The sequence below is a fragment of the Epargyreus clarus genome, unplaced genomic scaffold (genome assembly GCF_041222505.1).
Source record: "Epargyreus clarus isolate Ecla_fem2 unplaced genomic scaffold, WU_Ecla_fem_2.2 ptg000031l, whole genome shotgun sequence".
NCBI classification, from domain to species: Eukaryota; Metazoa; Arthropoda; class Insecta; order Lepidoptera; family Hesperiidae; genus Epargyreus; species Epargyreus clarus.
This window is the reverse complement of record NW_027332236.1, coordinates 1,437,339-1,455,740: the sequence shown is the minus strand read 5'-3', so window position 1 is coordinate 1,455,740 and position 18,402 is coordinate 1,437,339. Positions and strand designations below refer to the sequence as shown.

The following is an 18,402-nucleotide window of genomic DNA, read 5'->3' as shown; positions in this document are numbered from 1 at the left end:
CCCCATGGCGTTTAACGTGTTAAAAAAAAATCTTTAGCTATCTTTTTCTTCCTGCAACAGATTGCTCAATAAAGTGGGATTTATGTTTTGTCTTTATTTTATTTTTTTCTTATTTGACATATTTTTATTTTCTATTACTCCTAAGAAGTATAACTATTATGTATCTACATAATACACAAATGTTCTTTTGCAACATTGAAGTGGCAACTGATCATGCAGTCCATCTCATGATAAGTACAGAGGACCTACCACCATGTTTTAAAAACCATCATAGTTCAGGAAAGTTTAATTTCCTCCTTAAAATAGTAAAATATTCCGTCATACACAGTTGAACAAACTTAAACCCTTATTAATTTTTCGCTTATCCATTGTATAAAACCAACTGAAATTGTCATATTTTGCTTACAAAGTTAAAATTCGTGCAAAAAAAAGCAAAAGTATGATTAAAGTAATATTGTTTTAAGATGGTAGTAACCCCCCAGATCAGTGTGACGACGTTTGGACCTTTGTTTGTAATAATGCGTACATTTGTATGTCTCCAGGGGATCCGATGCTGTGTTCGTCGCCCACATCGCAATTAGGGCTGGGTCCAGCTGAACGTTCCTGCGCTGCCATGCTGCATATTGACCTTTCCGCACATGCACCAGGTAAGAACTATAAATACACTACTGATCCTCAGAGGACCTAGGGCCCTCTTCCCTGATGATTACAAGAATTATAAACAATACTGATCCTCGGAAGATCTATCAATAGGGTTATCCTGTTTTCAAGCAAACATTTTAATTTAAGCATTCCTTAATCTTGTCACATAATTTACAAATTTCAAACCTAGAAATTGATTCAAAATCGCGATGTGCCGCGGGGCCACACCGTCCGCGATAACACAATATAAAACTACGATCTGTTGTCCAACTTTTATAAACAAAATATTTTACATTCTTGTATTATTATTTTTACTTTATTATCTTACATTATTATTTTATTCTCTTAATTTACTTATCATTTTATACAGTATTTTTCATTTGATTGTACATTTTTATTTTTAAAAAATTAAATGTTTATTTACATTATACTTTAATTTCAGTATTTTAATTGGACCATTAATTATTATACGTCCACTACATCACTTTGAGATTTTTTTTTATAATATAGTAGTAGCAGACGAGCATGCAGTCCACCTGATGAGTAAGTACTGCCGCCCATGGACATCCGTAATCAACTCCAGATAGTATTACATATCCTACCAGAGGTTGGCCACAGATGCGCCGCCTCGTGAGAACTAAGCTGGAACGCCTCGCAAAAGTCTGTCTCCCTTACCACACCTCAAAACGGAAACCGCAGCGCCTAACACTGCTGTTATTAGGTAGAAATAGGACTTTTGATTACTCACGTGTATCATCATCAACCCATTACTGTCCCACTGCTGGGCACGGGTCTCCTCTCAGAATGAGAAGGATTAGGCCATAGTCCACCGCGCTGGCCAAGTGCGTATTGGTAGACTTCACATACCTTTAAGATTTTTTTATAAATCTCTCAGGTATGCAGGTTTCCTCACGATGTTTTCCTTCACCGTTTTAAGCAAGTGATAATTAATTTCTAATACGCACATGAATTTGAAAATCAGAGGTGCGTGCCTGGGATTTGAACCTCGGACCCCTCGATCGAGAGGCCGCGTTTGTTAACCACTAGGCTATCACTGCTATACTCACGTGTATATAGCATCGCTAACATGTCCGATGTCCGTTCCGCAGGCTCGCTGCTGTCGGAGCCGGCGCTGGGGCTGGGCGCGCTGGCGCTGGGCGAGGGCCTGCCGCTGCTGCTGGGCGCGCACCACGCGCCGCACGCGCCGCACGAACACCCCAGGCAGCACTGCTTCGACATGGACCTCGGCGCCTAGCTTCACCAGACCAGGTCCAGGTGCTAAGAACAAGGACTGGAGCTGACACTACTTGGAATTGAGGGAAGCTAACATTACTTGGAATTGAGGGGATATGAAGATCAACATTAACAGCTTTGATATGGACTTTAACGTGTAGGTCCGGACGTGGCCCTAGGTGAAGACGTCCAAGCAACATACCTTACTATTTAATAAAGACCTGAACAGCTTTGATATGAACCTAAGCGTGTGAATCCATGATAGCATGCGTGGATTGAAACCTGCCAAGCCAACATTACTTTGAAATAAGACCAATAAAATAGCTTTATGTGTTTATGTAACAAGCTTAAATAGTATATTGTGTAAATTGGTATATCTGACACTATTTAAATAATAGATCAATAATTACTCCAACATGGACCTCGACACACTATACCAGAAGATATAAGCCAATGAAGGCAGGAAATATAAACCATAAAATCTTGAATATTTAGATCTTGGCCATCGAGGAATGTGAACCATTCCACCCCAAATACGTCAGAAGATATAAACTACAACATAGCTAGGGTGTAAACATCTAGACCCAGACTAAATACCCCACAAAAGAAATGAAGTTACTTTCTTAATTTTAAACCTTATTTCGGAAAACGTTGATAAATTGCCAACGTTAATTTACGTAACTTAGAAACTCGCAAGTCCGTGAATCGCAAACTAAATATATTGTGATAGACAATAAATAATTATAAAAATTATCAAATAAATGTTATAATAGACAATAATTATTCATAAAAAGTATCAATAACTAATAATAATGTTTACAAATGTGTAAAAATTTAAAACGGTGCTAAATAAGTGTAGAAATAAGAAAAGAGGAACAGTGTCCCTAAAATTTCAAATATATTGTTGTCCCACTATTGGACTACATCTCTGAAATAGAATAATTATAGTTTAAAAATTAAAACCACGCTAAAATCGCACCAGGAAAATTCTTAATCTAGATTTCTGACGATCCTGATGAAGTGAATGGGATAAAATTATTAAAATCGTGTATTGTCATCGGTTCTTGATAATTGTTCAAAATTTTAAATTAATCGGACCGTTCAAAGTGGGTAAAAATCGAGTTCAGAGATTCCGTTACATACATACAGGTCAAGCTAATAAAAGCGTGGTAAAAAGGTTTATATTGCGAGATTTGTGTTATGATAATACATTAGCAACTTAAATTTAAAGATTATGAAAGTGACTAAAATAGAGTCTTATTCAAAATAAGTTATTATGCAAATTTTGCATAATAGGGTGTTATTTTAAATAAGTTGTCGGAGATATAACTTCATTAAAATACCACAGACAGACATGGAATATCTGTATTTTCGCTTTGGGGGTTAATAAATAGGATTACCACACCTATTTCTGTATAACAGCAGTGTTAAGCGCTGCTGTGTTCTGGTTTGAAAGGTGTGGTAAGGGAGACATATGTTTCCAAGGCGTTCCAGCTTAGTCCTCAGGGATAACGGCGCATCTGTAACCGACCTCAGGTAGGATCCTATCTAAGGTTGATTACAGATGTCCATGAGCGGCAGTAGCCACTTACAGTAAGCTCATATGCTACTAATGTTACAAACAAAAAATGGATTGACAGTTTAAAAAATCAGCAATAGGTTTTGATTTAAGCCTGGCCTTGTAGCTAAGGTCTGGCCTAGGCTGGGCTTCAGGCCTCGAATTAGTACCCTTCCTAAATAGACATTTTATTTCGTGATAGCGTAGTTACCAACTCAATGTATTTAATCTTTTTTGTATGTAGATAGATTTTGGTAAAGTGTGCAAGTGTGTTTTCGAAATGTGTGAGTGAGACGAATTTATTCACGAAATAAATAAAGGGTTGAGAATATATTTTTGGGCAGCTATAAAACTTTACTTTAAATAATTATATATATTGCATCTTTTAAGTACAAAAAAACTTTAAAGTTATTATGTTCAAGATTTTATCCGTTTTTTAATATTAATAATTAATCTATCCGATTTTTGTGCGCCGAAGATCGAATTGTGACAATGTCTATAAATAAATTGTTAAATGCCGATCTTCGATAAAACATTAGATAGTTTCATTATTAATAATGTGCCAAACTATCCAATCCAACATTGATTCTTGTAATTGCAATAAATTCTGCTAGATGGCAGTAGTGTCTATGTCAGCTTCAGAGGGTAACAAGCCTGTTTCAAATACATTTTTTTTTCGAAATTATGGTACATTTTTGAATGTTATTATAATTTTAAATATGGGTTTGAGAGGGAAAACATTTCAATTTAAATTAAAATTACTATTATTATATTGAAATATTAAACTATACAGTACCTTAGGGCAGCAATTATTTTATTAAATATAATTATGTATTATTAATCTAATTTTTTTTTGCAAAATTATTCTCAACCCTTTATTATTATAATGTTATGATGTTTTGAAAAATCTATGAGAATGATGCATGCGATTATCTTCAGTGCTAACTTGACACAAATTTTCAACAATTATACAAGTTTACGTTTACTTAGATCACATGGCCATGAGGTTTATATTAAGGCTGACTGGTCATTGACTACTATTGGTTAAGCGATATTTTGTAGGCTACTTAGTCGCTTAAGCAACTGAGTTGTTTAGTTCCAGCTTAGGCGTACAATTTGTTGTAAGAGCGGCTGATAAGCGACACATATTATTTTAATACCGAAATTTGTAACAGTCGGTTGTTTACGCGACTGTATTAAGCTACCCGCCACACCTATTTCTGCCTCATAACAGCTGTGTTACGCTGCTGTGTTCTGGTTTGAAGGGTGTGGTAAGGGAGACATACGTTTCCGAGGCATTCTAGCTTAGTCAGGGGTAGTGTTGCTGCTGTGGTCGACCTCAGGTAGGAATGTAATCCTATCTGGGGTTGATTACAGATGTTAATGGGCGGCAGTAGCCACTTACCATCAGGTGGACTGCATGCTCGTCTGCTACTCCTATATTATAAAAAAATTGTCGCCAAACATTTGACAGTCGCGTTAACCACTATTTAATCGCTAAAGCAACCGCTTTTCAACCGATAGTAGCCAAAGGTCGGTCGGCCATAAAATGTAAGTCGAAAGGACTTATGAAAAAGTATTATGAAAAATACATGGTGCTCTATTTCGAGGCATATTATTAGTTTTATATGTATACTTCTAATTATAATATTAAATTATAATCGTAGAAAACTCTTTTATATTATTATTATTTATGTATGACAGTGTTTTTTAACGTGGGTCGCGACCCCCTGGGGCCCTCAAAGCTAAAAGAAAAAGCAATATAAAATAACTAAGCTAACATTTTTTTAAAGTATATCTGTTTCAGATATTTACTTATGAAAATAAATAAATGTTGTTTGGATCTTTGTAACATAATAAAAAAGAGGTTAGAAACAGCCTAGGGGTCGTGTAATATTTAAAATACTCACGGGGTCGTGACTTGAAAAAGTTTGGAAAACACTGATAGGTACAATAACTGGAGGACCACGATATTTAGATGATTTTATACACAAATGTGATATGATAATATATTTTTAGATTATATTTATTGCTATATACTGAATATATTTTTATATTTCGATTATTTCGAAGTGCCTTGCTCGTAGCCGATATTTTTTTGAAAACGTGTATTTTTCTGTATAATGTAAATAAATAAATAAATAATTTTGTTTAAATATTACCTGTTGAACTATTACACTGTTTAAGACGATCACATAAATGTTAAGTTTGTGATTTTATAGTTTCGCTATTTTTATTTTAAAAATGAAAAAGTTTCTAAATTATAATAGAATACTTTAAACTTAAATTGTATATTTATATATAAAAATCATTCTTAACCAGTTATGTTATGCATTATTAAAAATTAGCAAAATTATTGTTAATTATAAATATAATAATTGGATTGTCATCTCAATTTATTTAAATTAATTTAATTTTGCCGGACGGCAATATTGTCGAACAAAATTCAATATTGTAAGAATAGTGTACACAAATCAGTGAGCCGTTTTGTTGCAATAATTATAATTATTATAATTTTAATAATGAATCGTTCTTTGTTATTATTATAATTGTGACGTATGCCTGCGCTGTGTTGCTATTCGCTCGATTTTTAAAATGTATTATTTTAAATAAATTTTAAATAATATTTAATCATAAAAAAGTAATAATCAGTTCTGATTACGTACTTTTTATTGTAAACGAAACATTATGTATGTTTCGTTTACAATAAAAAGTACGTAAAAGTTTAAAAGAATTAATTTTATATCTGTTTTTTTGTATATTATATGGAATATATTTTTCAAATATCTGAAGTGCCTTAATTTTAGTATTATTATACAATAGGATATTAATTCCAAAACTCTTTGATTGTTTTATATCGTCGAGCGAAGCAATCACAAGTAAAATACGAGTGTTATTTAATATTTTATGAGATTATGTGAAATATTGTTGAAGTACAAAAAGTGAATAACAGAATTTACCAGAATATATCCGTCTTTTATTAAGTTCATCCCTACTTATATTTGTATTAATATGAAAATTATCATAACTACAGAAAACCCGACTACTCGAAAATATAACCTATGTCAATTAATTTGTAGATGTTAAAACCGCTGTGTTCTGATTTCTAATTCTGGCTGACATTTGAAAACTAGAGGATCTAACTTTCCACTTATTCAGATTAAGATCTATGGTTGCAGAATGTATGTAAGTTTAATACCAATTTGATCTTTAAAGAATACAACTACTTATAATCATAACGTTTTTTAAGATGAGTGTCGAATATTCATCCTATCTGATGTTAGAGGTCATCTAATGCCTGGTTCGATAATTTCTTATGATTTGGACATACACAAGGCATCACGACTTGGTTCTCAAGTGTAGCTAGTATCTGTTTCATAGTTGTAGACTGTGTTTCTTTTTGTGGTCGATCAGGTATGAATGAGGTAGGAGGTATGAGGTATATATTATAGGCATATACCTTCATACTATTGCGGAAAATTACCATTTAATATCACACAGGAAATTTGTCTGTATTGTTTTCTATTTAATGCAATTACAGAACAAAAATCTGATCTTTAATAATAATTCAAAATTCATTGTTCATTCTTTTGCAAATATTTGAAAAGCATTGTCGCAAAGCATAAATGTTACTTGAAACTTGTTACAAACATTTCACAAAAACTGCATTCAAAAGCTGCCCCACAAATGCAAATTGAGACCAAGAATCGAAATAATCGATACAGTATTTGACCATGCAGCAATCCTTATTAATTCAAAATGTCCCTTGCATAAAAACTAGTTAATTCCATTCGGCACACTCCTGTCGCATAATGGCGGACCTGCGCAAAATGCATTTTCCCCCCAAAAATGAAGTTGGCAACGATTATTTTTATTCATTCCCCGGCAACACAATGGAGCGTTTCAAATTTCGACGAAATTTGCGTTTTTGCATAAAATGCGACGCAACGCGGCGCGTGCGGCGACACATTAGAATATAAGGTGACCATGTTGAAATGAAAAGAGACTTTTTACTTTTAGGTAATTAATTGCCTTATTGTAATTGAAGTAAATCAACAATTTTAACGAAAACAAAATATTTTTGAAGTAAAACTTTGTTGGAGCGTTCAAAAACAAAATGATGAATACTAAAGTTTAGCAGAAAGGGCTCCAATAAAAAGTAATTATATATGAACAAAATATTTTATATATGAACACTTTTTCATTATTTTTACTGAATACGCACAAAAAACCTTCTTATTTAGTTTTTTTTTTATTATAAAGTAATAACATCTAAACCTTACATGATTAACAATTACCTATAAGTCATTAATTAGGTAATTAGTTTGATCTGCATATATTTTTAACCAAATGTCATTAAATTTTCGATCGCAGATTTTTTGCACGCTTTCCAAAACGACTAAAATTGTATACAGCAGATTATCCGAGATTCAGTGTAAGTAACCATTTTCATATATTTCTGTATCAAAACCACCCAATTCAGTCCTGGCCCTAAGCAAACATGGTCACACCACAGTCCATTGTAACGAGAGCACATTGTTGCATTCGATTGATAAAACCGATACAGTTTGCGAGTTTTTTTCACAAATTTAAATCAAGTCCCCCACGAAACGCCATTTGCATTCATTCCTTGCATATTTTATTTAATGGCCGTTGGGAATCGAATGCAATCAATTTTGCCGCCTTTTGTATAGTTTTATGTTTCACGGGGGTTTTATGCATGGATTTTATTTTTCATAGTTTTTGTTAATGTTTCTGTGAGTCGACATTATTATTTCATATTACTATTGAATATTTGTATGAAAAGTAATTGAAACTTAAATAATTTATTAGAACGACAAGGTTTCAAGCTCGATCCCTATCCTGGTAGATTAATAAATTTGTATTTCCTTTCTTGCTTTTAGTCTATTTACGTACCTACCGTACTATTAAACGCTTCATGTACAATTTAAAATATGATTATGTGTTATTTATGGTACAAATAAGTAAAATTCGGCAATCAAATATAACTTCACATGGGTAACATTTACGAAATTTGTTATAAGTTTCACTCAGTCACTCCAAAATTAAAAATAAATAATTATAGATACAAAAATTATTATAAATGAAAGGTGGTAGTACCAGTTTACTCCGATTAGGGTAGGTCCATCTCCACACCTGTTTCTAGCGTTAGCAGATCTGGCATTACGGAGTTACGGTGCAAACGTGTGGACGCTGGCTGACTTAGATATAAGGTCTTCATCATCAAGAGTAACAATGTTTTGGTGATAGGTTTCTGGTAGAACCTGATTTATATGGTTACAGGTGTCTATAGGTGGCAATGTTATCTATGAACGTATTATGTATATAAGAAAACACACTGATATGTTTGAAAAAAATAGTAACCACCATAACTTTAGTCCTACAAATAGAAATAAATTAGCAATTCCTAAACATAGATTATGCAAGGTGGCTAGATCTTTCATGGGTAACTGTATTCGCTACTACAATAAAATACCCGACCACATTTTGAATCTCACAAAAAAAAGTTCAAACGTCGTTAAACAAACGCTATGTAAAAAAGCGTACTATAAGCTAAGTGATTATTTGTCTGACAAAACGGTGTGGTCTGAAGTAGTTTCAGCTCCACATGTACCATTAGGTTAAGTTTAACATTGTAAAATAGTACATTACAATACGAGGACGAAAAATTTTTTTCTGACAAGTGTGAGTTTGCAGGCCGAGCCGCAGGCGAGGACTGCAATCACACGAGTCAGAAAAACATTTTTCGTCCGCGTGTTGTATAAAATTTTATATTACGGGGTCGGAAATGGGGGTTTTGCGCACGCGAAGCGTGCGTAAAACGTCCATTTACGCACGCCGTGATATAAAACATTTTTTAAAGGATGTGTGTTATGGAGTTTCTTTCGCCGCTTCTTCTCCATATCGAAACACCTTGTGAAGTGGTGGTAGTTGTATTGACATTTAAAAAGTGCTCTGTAAAGAACCTATTTTGAATAAAAAAAAATAATTTGATTTTGATTAGAAAGTTTCAGTTAAATAAAAAAATAACGAAATAGGTATACGTATGTATTATACCATCTACACACTCCGCACAATAAAACTTATTTATTAGGTTTTTGTGTATAGTATATTTTTTTGGTATGAGTCACTCGCTTTCACAAAGGTTTAGACTTTAAGCTTTAAAAACAATACTGACAGTATGACATCAGTCATCCGCCATCAACATTTATGACAGTCACATATTTATTACTATTATTACTAAGTTAATTTACACAAATTTCCCATGCACCGTGACCATGATGCAAGCCGCGCCGATACCGCTGGCGCCGCCGGAGCCCTACACTGACGTGGTCAAGCAACCCTTGCTTGACCGCAAAGGTACTGATGTACAGGTTAGTTGTATCAAGTGTTCTTTAGCCGGTATCATATATTTGTATTGATTTATTTTTAATTTTTATAAAGTATTTGATAACTGTACATATCTGTAATCGAACTGTGATAGCCTAGTGGTTAAATTCTCCTCTCTGTGGGGGCCCAGCTTCAAACCACTTCTGATTTTTTTAAGTTATGTGTGTATAAGAAATTAATTATCCTATATCATAATATATAGTCCTTTAAAAATACTGCAAAAGTGAACTAACATAAGATTGAATTTAAAATCTGTTTTCCTAGCCGCGACTTCCAAGTATTTTTGAATAAAAAAGTTATGTGATGGAAATTAATTAACAATAAAAATAACTTTATAACATCCGACTATTTCTTTAATTTCTACTCATGGCAGCCATTGCAGACGACGCCATAGGTACATATAGAACACATATTATACAGTATGTAGTGTCACCCAAAAAAACTCTTGTTTTTTCATAATAGCTAAAAAAGCAGGAGGAGGTCTCATTGCCTCATATCCTAGAGGACCTCACACCAGTGGACCGGTTGCTGATCACAAAACGACTCCGCGTGAAGAGTGTCCTCTTCCTCAGAGGCAAGAAGAACCGATATTTCGTGAGAACACCTGACCAGAATCTACTATACTCAGTGGAAGAAGAGAATAGGTAAGATTAGGTCATGTTAAGTAAGCCTTTCAAAAGCAGCGATAGCCTAGTGGTTGAAACTTGACCTCTAACTCGAGGGGTCCGACGTTCGAATCTCCGATACGCATCGATTTTACAGAGCTAGATACATATAAGATATTAATTATCACTTGCTTTAACTATGAAGGAAAACATCGTAAGGAAACCTGCATACATAAAAAATCATAAAAAAAAATTCAAAGGTATGTGAAGTCTACCAATACTCACTTGTCCAGCGCGGTGGACTATGACCTAATCCTTCTCATTATGAGACGTATCCTCTCCATGCCCAGCTGTGGGATAGTAATGGACTGTATAATGATAATCATCCACACCAATTATAATCAGTGATTGTATTGGTGTGTATTTCTCCTCAAATCTTATTATTTGAAATGAAAATTAAATAATTTAAAGAAATCGAGTATGTGCCCGATTTTTTACCCGACTGCCAAGGAAGGGTTATGTTTTTCGCGCGTATCTTGTATGTTTGTCTTTCTTTATTTGATCCGATCTAACAAACGGCTGGATGAATTTCAACAGTTAAAGTGTCATTATATTTGTCTCAATGACCCGAGTGTCCTTAGATAGGTGTTAGTAAAAAAAAAAACAAAATGGCGGATTTTTGGCGCGAAATAGTAACACATTAAAAAAAAAAAGTTAACCGAACCTATCGAGTAGGGTATCAAATGAAAGGAAATTAAACGGAGATTATAAAAACATATTTGTATATATATAAAACAGTAAGGTGACTGACTGACTGACTAACTAAATGACTTTTTCATTTTTCAGAAATCAACGTACAGCCTAAACCAAGGACCTTACAGTTCTGAAATTTTGCACACAGGTTCTCTATATAGCTTGAATAAGTACTAAGAAAGGCCTTTTGGAAATTCTACCTTTAAGAGGGTAAAATAAGGGAAAACAGTTTTTTTGAAATCCTTTAATTTTGAAGCAACAACTATAAAATTTTGTATTTGGCTTTCTGGATAGGAACAAGGACACACTTATTTATCCCCCTCCGAAAAATCAACCCCGTAGAGGGTAAAATAAGGGTTAAAAGTTCATTTGAACAATCGTCAATTTTGAAGCAAACACTATGACATTTTGTATCAGACTTGTTGGATAAAAATAATGAAATGCTACCTCTACCGAGGTAAAATAATGGCCGAAACTTTGATTTACTGAAGTTATATATTTTATAGACCGTAAATGGTGAATTTTTTCGCAAAATAGTAACACGTTTTAAAAAAGTTAACCAAACCTATCGAGTAGGGTGTCAAAATAAAGGAAATTAAGAGGAGATTACACATACATTATATAATATATCTTATATATAAAATTCTCGTGTTAGTTACCGTACTCCTCCGAAACGGCTTCACCGATTTTCGCCAAATTATATATACCTATTCAGGAGGTCTGAGAATCGGCCACTATCTATTTTTTTACACCTAAGTGATAAGGATTGTTCATCCTTAACATTTTTTTATTTATGGCAAGACAACGTTTGCCGGGTCAGCTAGTACATATATACTCGTATATACACATCAAGATGACTGTCTGACTAAATGAGAGAGTTGCTGTGCCAGAGATCAACGCAAAGGGAAACCGCTGAACTTAAGCGTGCTGGAATTTTACACATAGGTAGGTTCTTTATATAGCGTAAATGATCACTACGAGGATAAAATAGGATAATATTGTTTGAACATCTTTTGTTTTTGAAGCAGACCTACTATGAAACTTTGTATTTGGCTTTCTGAATAAAAATAATGAAATGCCTATTTCACTGCTTTTAGAAATTCTACTTCAGCCTTTTTGGTGCAGTCGGGTTTTTGATTTTTTAAATTAATTACTTGTTAAATTATTTGCACTCAAGAAATAGTAGGTGGAAAAAAATAGGGGTATTTCTTACAAAAATATTACAAAATAATTATGACACTTCAAGAAAAGTTTCTAAAAATCTCGTGTTATTTTCGTCGATCTGTTTCAAAATATGTGGTATTAAACTATATTATACATTGTACAAATATATTATATATAGTTTAGGTAGGTGGCAACACTAACGCTACCACATATTCTAAGCTGGGCTCTCCTAAGCTGCTTTATTGCATAGGTCCTTCGTCGGGACATATTTTAATATATGTTTTAGTTGGTGGGTAGGCTACTTCTGCTACGGCCTCCGTCCCCTCCAGCTCAAAGTGACGAACAGCCTGGGCACCGAGGTGATGCGGATCAATCGACCATACGCCTGCACCGCCAGGGTGCTGCCCTGCCAGTTGCAACACCTGGAGGTGTTCTCGCCCCCAGGGACCAGGATAGGGACTATAGAGCAGCAGTGGGCTCCGATCAGACCAATCTACATGGTCAGGCGGGAGGACGGGGAACAGTTGTTTTGGATAAGAGGTGAGATTTTGTTTATATTAGAAATAAAAATTATTTCAATTCTAATATTGTGCGTATTTAGCTGCTCGTGTTGAATTAATAAGATAATACGTTATGGGAATTTGTTAAATTAATTCTGTTTTAATATAAATTAATTTGTTATATTTGGAAAGGAAAAATATTTTTAATTTAACTTTGCGCGGTTTTAGCAACTTATATTAAATTAATAGCATAATTATGTAATGAGGATTTAGTTAATTAATTCTGTTTTAATATAAATTGAAAATAATTGTAACTAATTTCTATACATCGACGACTAATTGGCAATAACTCGTAACTCAAAAAACGCTACTTTACATAAGAAGAAACGCTACTTTAAAAAGACATAGAGCGTATTGCCACATTTTAATATTTTGCTCAATTTTGAACCTAAGGACCTGGTGTCTTAAGGACGACCTGTGATAAGTCATTTTAAGTCCAAATATGAAAAAATCGCTTTTTCGTAAAAAAATGAGATACGAGTTATTGCTACTACATCGTCGACATGACATTTCTATGACATGATTGCAGTCCACCTGCTATGCGTTACATGGTAAATGCTACTGTTACTGCTATATGTATTATGTATGTCAGCTTCAGGTAAAATTAAAGTCCTACCTAAAGTCGACCGAAGTTACGTTGCTACCCGTGACGATTAAATTGGAAAGCCTCGGGTATGTCTCCTGTACCACGCCTTTTAAAGCGCTTGACATTGCTATCAAGGCAAAAATAGTTGTGGCGGTTGTGCCTTCTGAATCTAACCACATACCCCCTTCTACCTTCTACCCCCTCCCCATATCTAACCCCCAGGTCCTCGCGTAACAATCAGCTGCTTCAGAGACGTACAGTTCCACATAATGAAGACGGACGGCAGGCAGGTGGGCAGCACCTGCAAGCGCTGGCAGGGGCTGGTCCACGCTATGTTCTTCGCGCCTGTCACAGACAGGTGAGGTGTTCCCGGAGCGCTGACATGGGGCTCTTCAAAAAAAGGTGTAAAAAGAGCTCTCCTTCAAAGCCGACGATGCTGGCGACTCCTCTGGTGTTGCAAATGTCCATAGGCATTGTCTACTTTTCATCAAACAATAAAATAAAATAATAAGAAATAAATCAAACAATTCCGTTAAACAATAAGAAAAGATGAGAAACCTAGACCCAAAGTAGGCCTTTAAGGTCCATAGAAGTAGATTTTCATAAGGATATTAAGAAAATAATTGGCCAATTGCGACTCGAACTCTTATACGGAGGGTTCTGTACCACCAATTTTTTTTATTGGTAATCGTAGTAGCCATCGAAGTAAATGTATTGTGAAAATTTTAACTATCTACTTAATACGGTTCAATAGATAAAACGAAAAACGGCGAGAAATTGCGGTTTATTGTATGGGGATCCCCACTTATTTTTATTTTCTTTATATGAAATTTTCAAGTGTCTATCTTTTGCGGTTCACGAGTAAGAGGCTCGTGACAGACGGACAGACATCGGGTTTAGTAATAGGGTTCCGTTTCTACCCTTTGGGTACGGAACCAGAAAACGCTTTTTAAAAGACGCATTCTATACTCCCACACACACCCACACAAGAAACCCCTGTGGCTTGGTTACCATGGATACACACAAACATCCAGATCCAGAATCAGAAATCTAAATTCATCATTCAGAAATCTACCTGGCTGAAGATGAAACCCGGGACCCGGTAAGGTGACTGCTACGCCATGGCGTAGGATGACGTCATTGTTGTTGTAAATTACAATAATGGAATTAGTAGACATTCAAAGTAACGTATTAATTCTATTTTATTCGGTTTTCCTTAAAACAAGGAAAACAATGTAAAAAATCTTTATACTACGATATCTTTTTATGAATGGAAGTTAATTTGTAACAGTTTTGTTTGAATGTTCCTGATTTTAATATTAAAATTAGGTAGTTTTAATTTGAAATTTTACAACTTCACTATGTAACTATTGTATGCTTCAAAATTATCCAACAATGTCCTGTATTGAACAATAACAGATGAAACACATATCAATACGTAAGATATTCTCCAAAATATCGAATCATTACAATTTATTTTATTTTTACATATATTAAATAGCTAACAAGCATGCAGTCCACCTGATGGTAAGTTTGAGATGTCTCTCGACTCTTTTTTTAACTCTACGACGGTAAATCGAAGTTTTTGGTTATATTATACAGTCACAGATTATTAATTGTCTTTCAATACTTTTTAGTCCACCATAAAGGTGGTAGAACCCTTAGTGGTTCGACTCCGGTAGAACCACCTCCACACCTGTTTCTGCTTAATAATAGCAGTGTTAAGCGCTGCTGTGTTCTGGTTTGAAGGATGTGGTAAGGGAGATATAGTTTTCCGAGGCATTCCAGCTTAGTCCTCAGGGGTAACAGCGCATCTGTGGCCGACCTCAGGTAGGAATCCTATCTGGGGTTGATTACAAATGTCCGTGGCTGGCAGTAGTCACTTAACATCAGGTGGACTGCTTGCTCGTCTGGTACTTCTATATTATTAAAAAAATGTAATTTAATTTATATTATTATCAGATTCGGAGTGGCGTTCGAACGCGATTTATCAGTAGAAGAGAAAGCCCTGCTCCTCGCCGCCACACTCCTCATGGACTACATGTACTATGACGTGTGACATGTTAATAAATGGTTTTATTTTTTATCTGTTGCTTTTTTTCTATAGAAAAAAAACGTTAAAATTATTATAAATCTACACGTCTCTACACGAAGATTAAGTACGTTCTACGTTAAGTATATTAAACTATGTTTTACGATTACATATTTGTATTTAAAAATAGTAAAACAATGACAAGTAGGTTCTATCTATGTAGTAAAATATAAAATATGTTAGTAGCTGTGAAATCATATAAAAAAAATATCTATGATCGTAATCATAGATTAGTAAAGATACTTCGCCGTCTTGAAATTGAATGAAGCCACAAACGGCTTATTAGTAAGTTCTTTTTTTGAATTCTTGACTAATAAAAACATTTTTAGGGAAAATTTACGAATAAATAACTAATACTGCGTAATTTACATAATAAATAAATAATTATTTCAAATATTTTAGGAACATTTTAGCACGGAGTCGTGGCAAAACTTTTTTACGCAACTATTTCAATTCTCAAAACTAGGTACATTTTTTTGTTAGGAGTGAGTAATCTTTACTAATCTATGGTCGTAATGGACATAGTTACAATCGCGCTAACTGCAGTAAACAGATGCTAGATAAAAACACATTTCGGAAGCTCGAAACGCATTTTACAAAACGAAAGTTAATAGCAATTTCATTCAACGATCGGAAATAATGGCTGTAGCGAGAAATAAAAATCAAAATCTACTAAAATGCAAAACGGGAGCCCTTCAGCAGGCGATTGTGAATATAATCCACATTTACATTCCGTTCATAATCGCTCAAAATCTACGATTCGGACATTAATATTAAAATAAGGGGACGTTCGTTATACTTTAAATGCATTTTTCTCTTCTTTTACACAAAAACGCCGATTTCCCCTTAAAAATTAATGTCCTGCACGATCCACCCCTATTTGCATTGTGTTTAAATTTTTTCTCGCCGGCAGATGTCCGTGGAGTAAATGGCGCGAAATTTTGACAGAACGTATAATTTCTGGCGGCAACAATGACAGCTCTGTGTCGCGCGACGACAAAAAAAAACTTAATATCGGGACTTTATCGAACCCTTTTCCAAAGGATTGAATTCAATTACACGATTGTATCAAAAAAAGTAATAATGGGGTGTTTTTTCCAGATTTTTGGAAAATGGCACGGGGTTTAAGCATATGTAGGTCACTGGGTGCATAGAGAATTAAACTTTTTTTTTCTTTTTTATGGGAATCAAAGCGTGGCGCGCGTCTGTCACGCGACGGAAAAGCAAGGGTTTAAAAATCGAACAATAGATTTTTAGAAAATGATTTAAGAGTTTTTTTTTCCTTTTTTCGGTAATCTCGCAACGGATTTAGTTTTTACGAAACGAATGCAAAAAATATTGTGTTGATCAATAATAACGTAAATGAGAAAATGTCAGGATCGCAAAATTATTTTTTGATTGATTGCCCATTGTTAGTTTTATTGCTTTTCTAAAGTTAGTTTTAGTAAGATAAGTATTAACTGCTGCAATGAAATTATTATAAATTTTGAAACGATAAGGAGGCCCAACTTATCTATGATTGGCTTCAGGGAGAGTTCCGTTCTACATGGAATTGGTCACATATGTTCATAGGTAGCAGTAAACACTTACTGCCATCCGAATGAATTACTGGAACTTTTAGTTGAAGTATTTATTAAACACCTTTTTTTTTTGCGTGGGGAAACCATCGGTTCCTCTCAGGTGTGGGGACAGGGGAGAGGATATGCCGGACTCCTACCGGCTACAACCCCGCGGTGTTCCTCTGGAACCAAAGGTACGCTAATATAATTTTAAAATCAACCAATATTTGCCCATAGATTAGTAAAGATACTTCGCCGCCTTGAAATTGAATGAAGCCACAAACAGCTTATTATAGTAAGTTCTTTTTTTTAATTTTTGATAAATAAAAACATTTTTAGACAAAATTTACGAATAAATAACTTATAATGCGTAATTTACATAATAAATAAATTATTATTTCATATATTTTAGGGACATTTTAGCACGGAGACGTGGCAAAACTTTGTTACGCAATTATTTCAATTCCCAAAACTGGGCACATTTTCTTGTTAGGAGTGAGTAATCTTTACTAATCTATGTATTTGCCTAGTAACAAAGACGACACCGATTTACCAGATAAAACAAATAACGGACAAAAAATGTTCAATTTTTGATTGACGTGTCCAGTAAGATAATGTGACCATAAGAATTATATGGCCACTAATGTTGGGAAAAGCCATCTATTTTAAATAACTGGCTAAGTAATCAAGACTTTTTGTAGTGATGTCGCAAATGTCAAAAAAACTGTTAAAGAATGTGCAATAAAAACTGTCATGTTGAACTATTTAAGGTCCAATGTACTTACGATGTATGCAAAAAATACATGACGTTGATTTCTTTCATAGGTCGTTATGCTAGGTTTTTTATTGTAGAAAACGAGAATGCAGTCCACTTAATGGTATGTGGCTACTGTCGTCCATCGAAATATATAATCCACTTAGTCCTAAGGGGTAGCGGTGCATCTGTGACCGTCCTCAGGTAGGAATTATCTACTCCTATCTCGGGTTGATTACAGTTGTCCATGGGCGGCAGTAGGCATTTACCATCAGGACTGTTGCTCGTCTGCTACTCCTATATTACAAAAAAGATGAATCGATTCTTACCTGAAGTCGACCATAGATGCGCTTCTACCCTTAAAGGTAATGCCTCGAAAAAGTATATTTATATTATCATAACACACTTTCTACACTCACAGCCCCACACTAGGATTCCCTATGTCGTGGGTGCCATTGACACACACATAGAGAAATACACAAACA

General features: G+C 34.5%; 2 protein-coding genes across 2 annotated transcripts in view; both read left to right on the top strand.

Moving 5' to 3' along the window:
- Positions 1–2,728, top strand: part of Mitf (transcription factor Mitf) — a 194,408-nt gene extending 191,680 nt beyond the window's left edge. The window contains exons 12-13 of the mRNA XM_073089729.1: positions 543–647; positions 1,752–2,728. Coding sequence (XP_072945830.1) covers positions 543–647; positions 1,752–1,897 — 251 coding nt within the window. The 3' untranslated portion in view covers positions 1,898–2,728. The remainder of the gene's footprint in view (positions 1–542; positions 648–1,751) is intronic.
- Positions 2,729–9,619: 6,891 nt separating this feature from the next.
- On the top strand, positions 9,620–15,598 carry LOC140754882 (phospholipid scramblase 2). The gene is made up of 5 exons (XM_073090041.1): positions 9,620–9,828; positions 10,307–10,488; positions 12,653–12,906; positions 13,735–13,870; positions 15,475–15,598. The coding sequence occupies exons 1-5, from the start codon at positions 9,733–9,735 to the stop codon at positions 15,569–15,571; spliced, it is 765 nt and encodes a 254-aa protein (XP_072946142.1). The 5' UTR covers positions 9,620–9,732; the 3' UTR covers positions 15,572–15,598.
- The last annotated feature ends 2,804 nt before the right edge of the window (positions 15,599–18,402 follow it).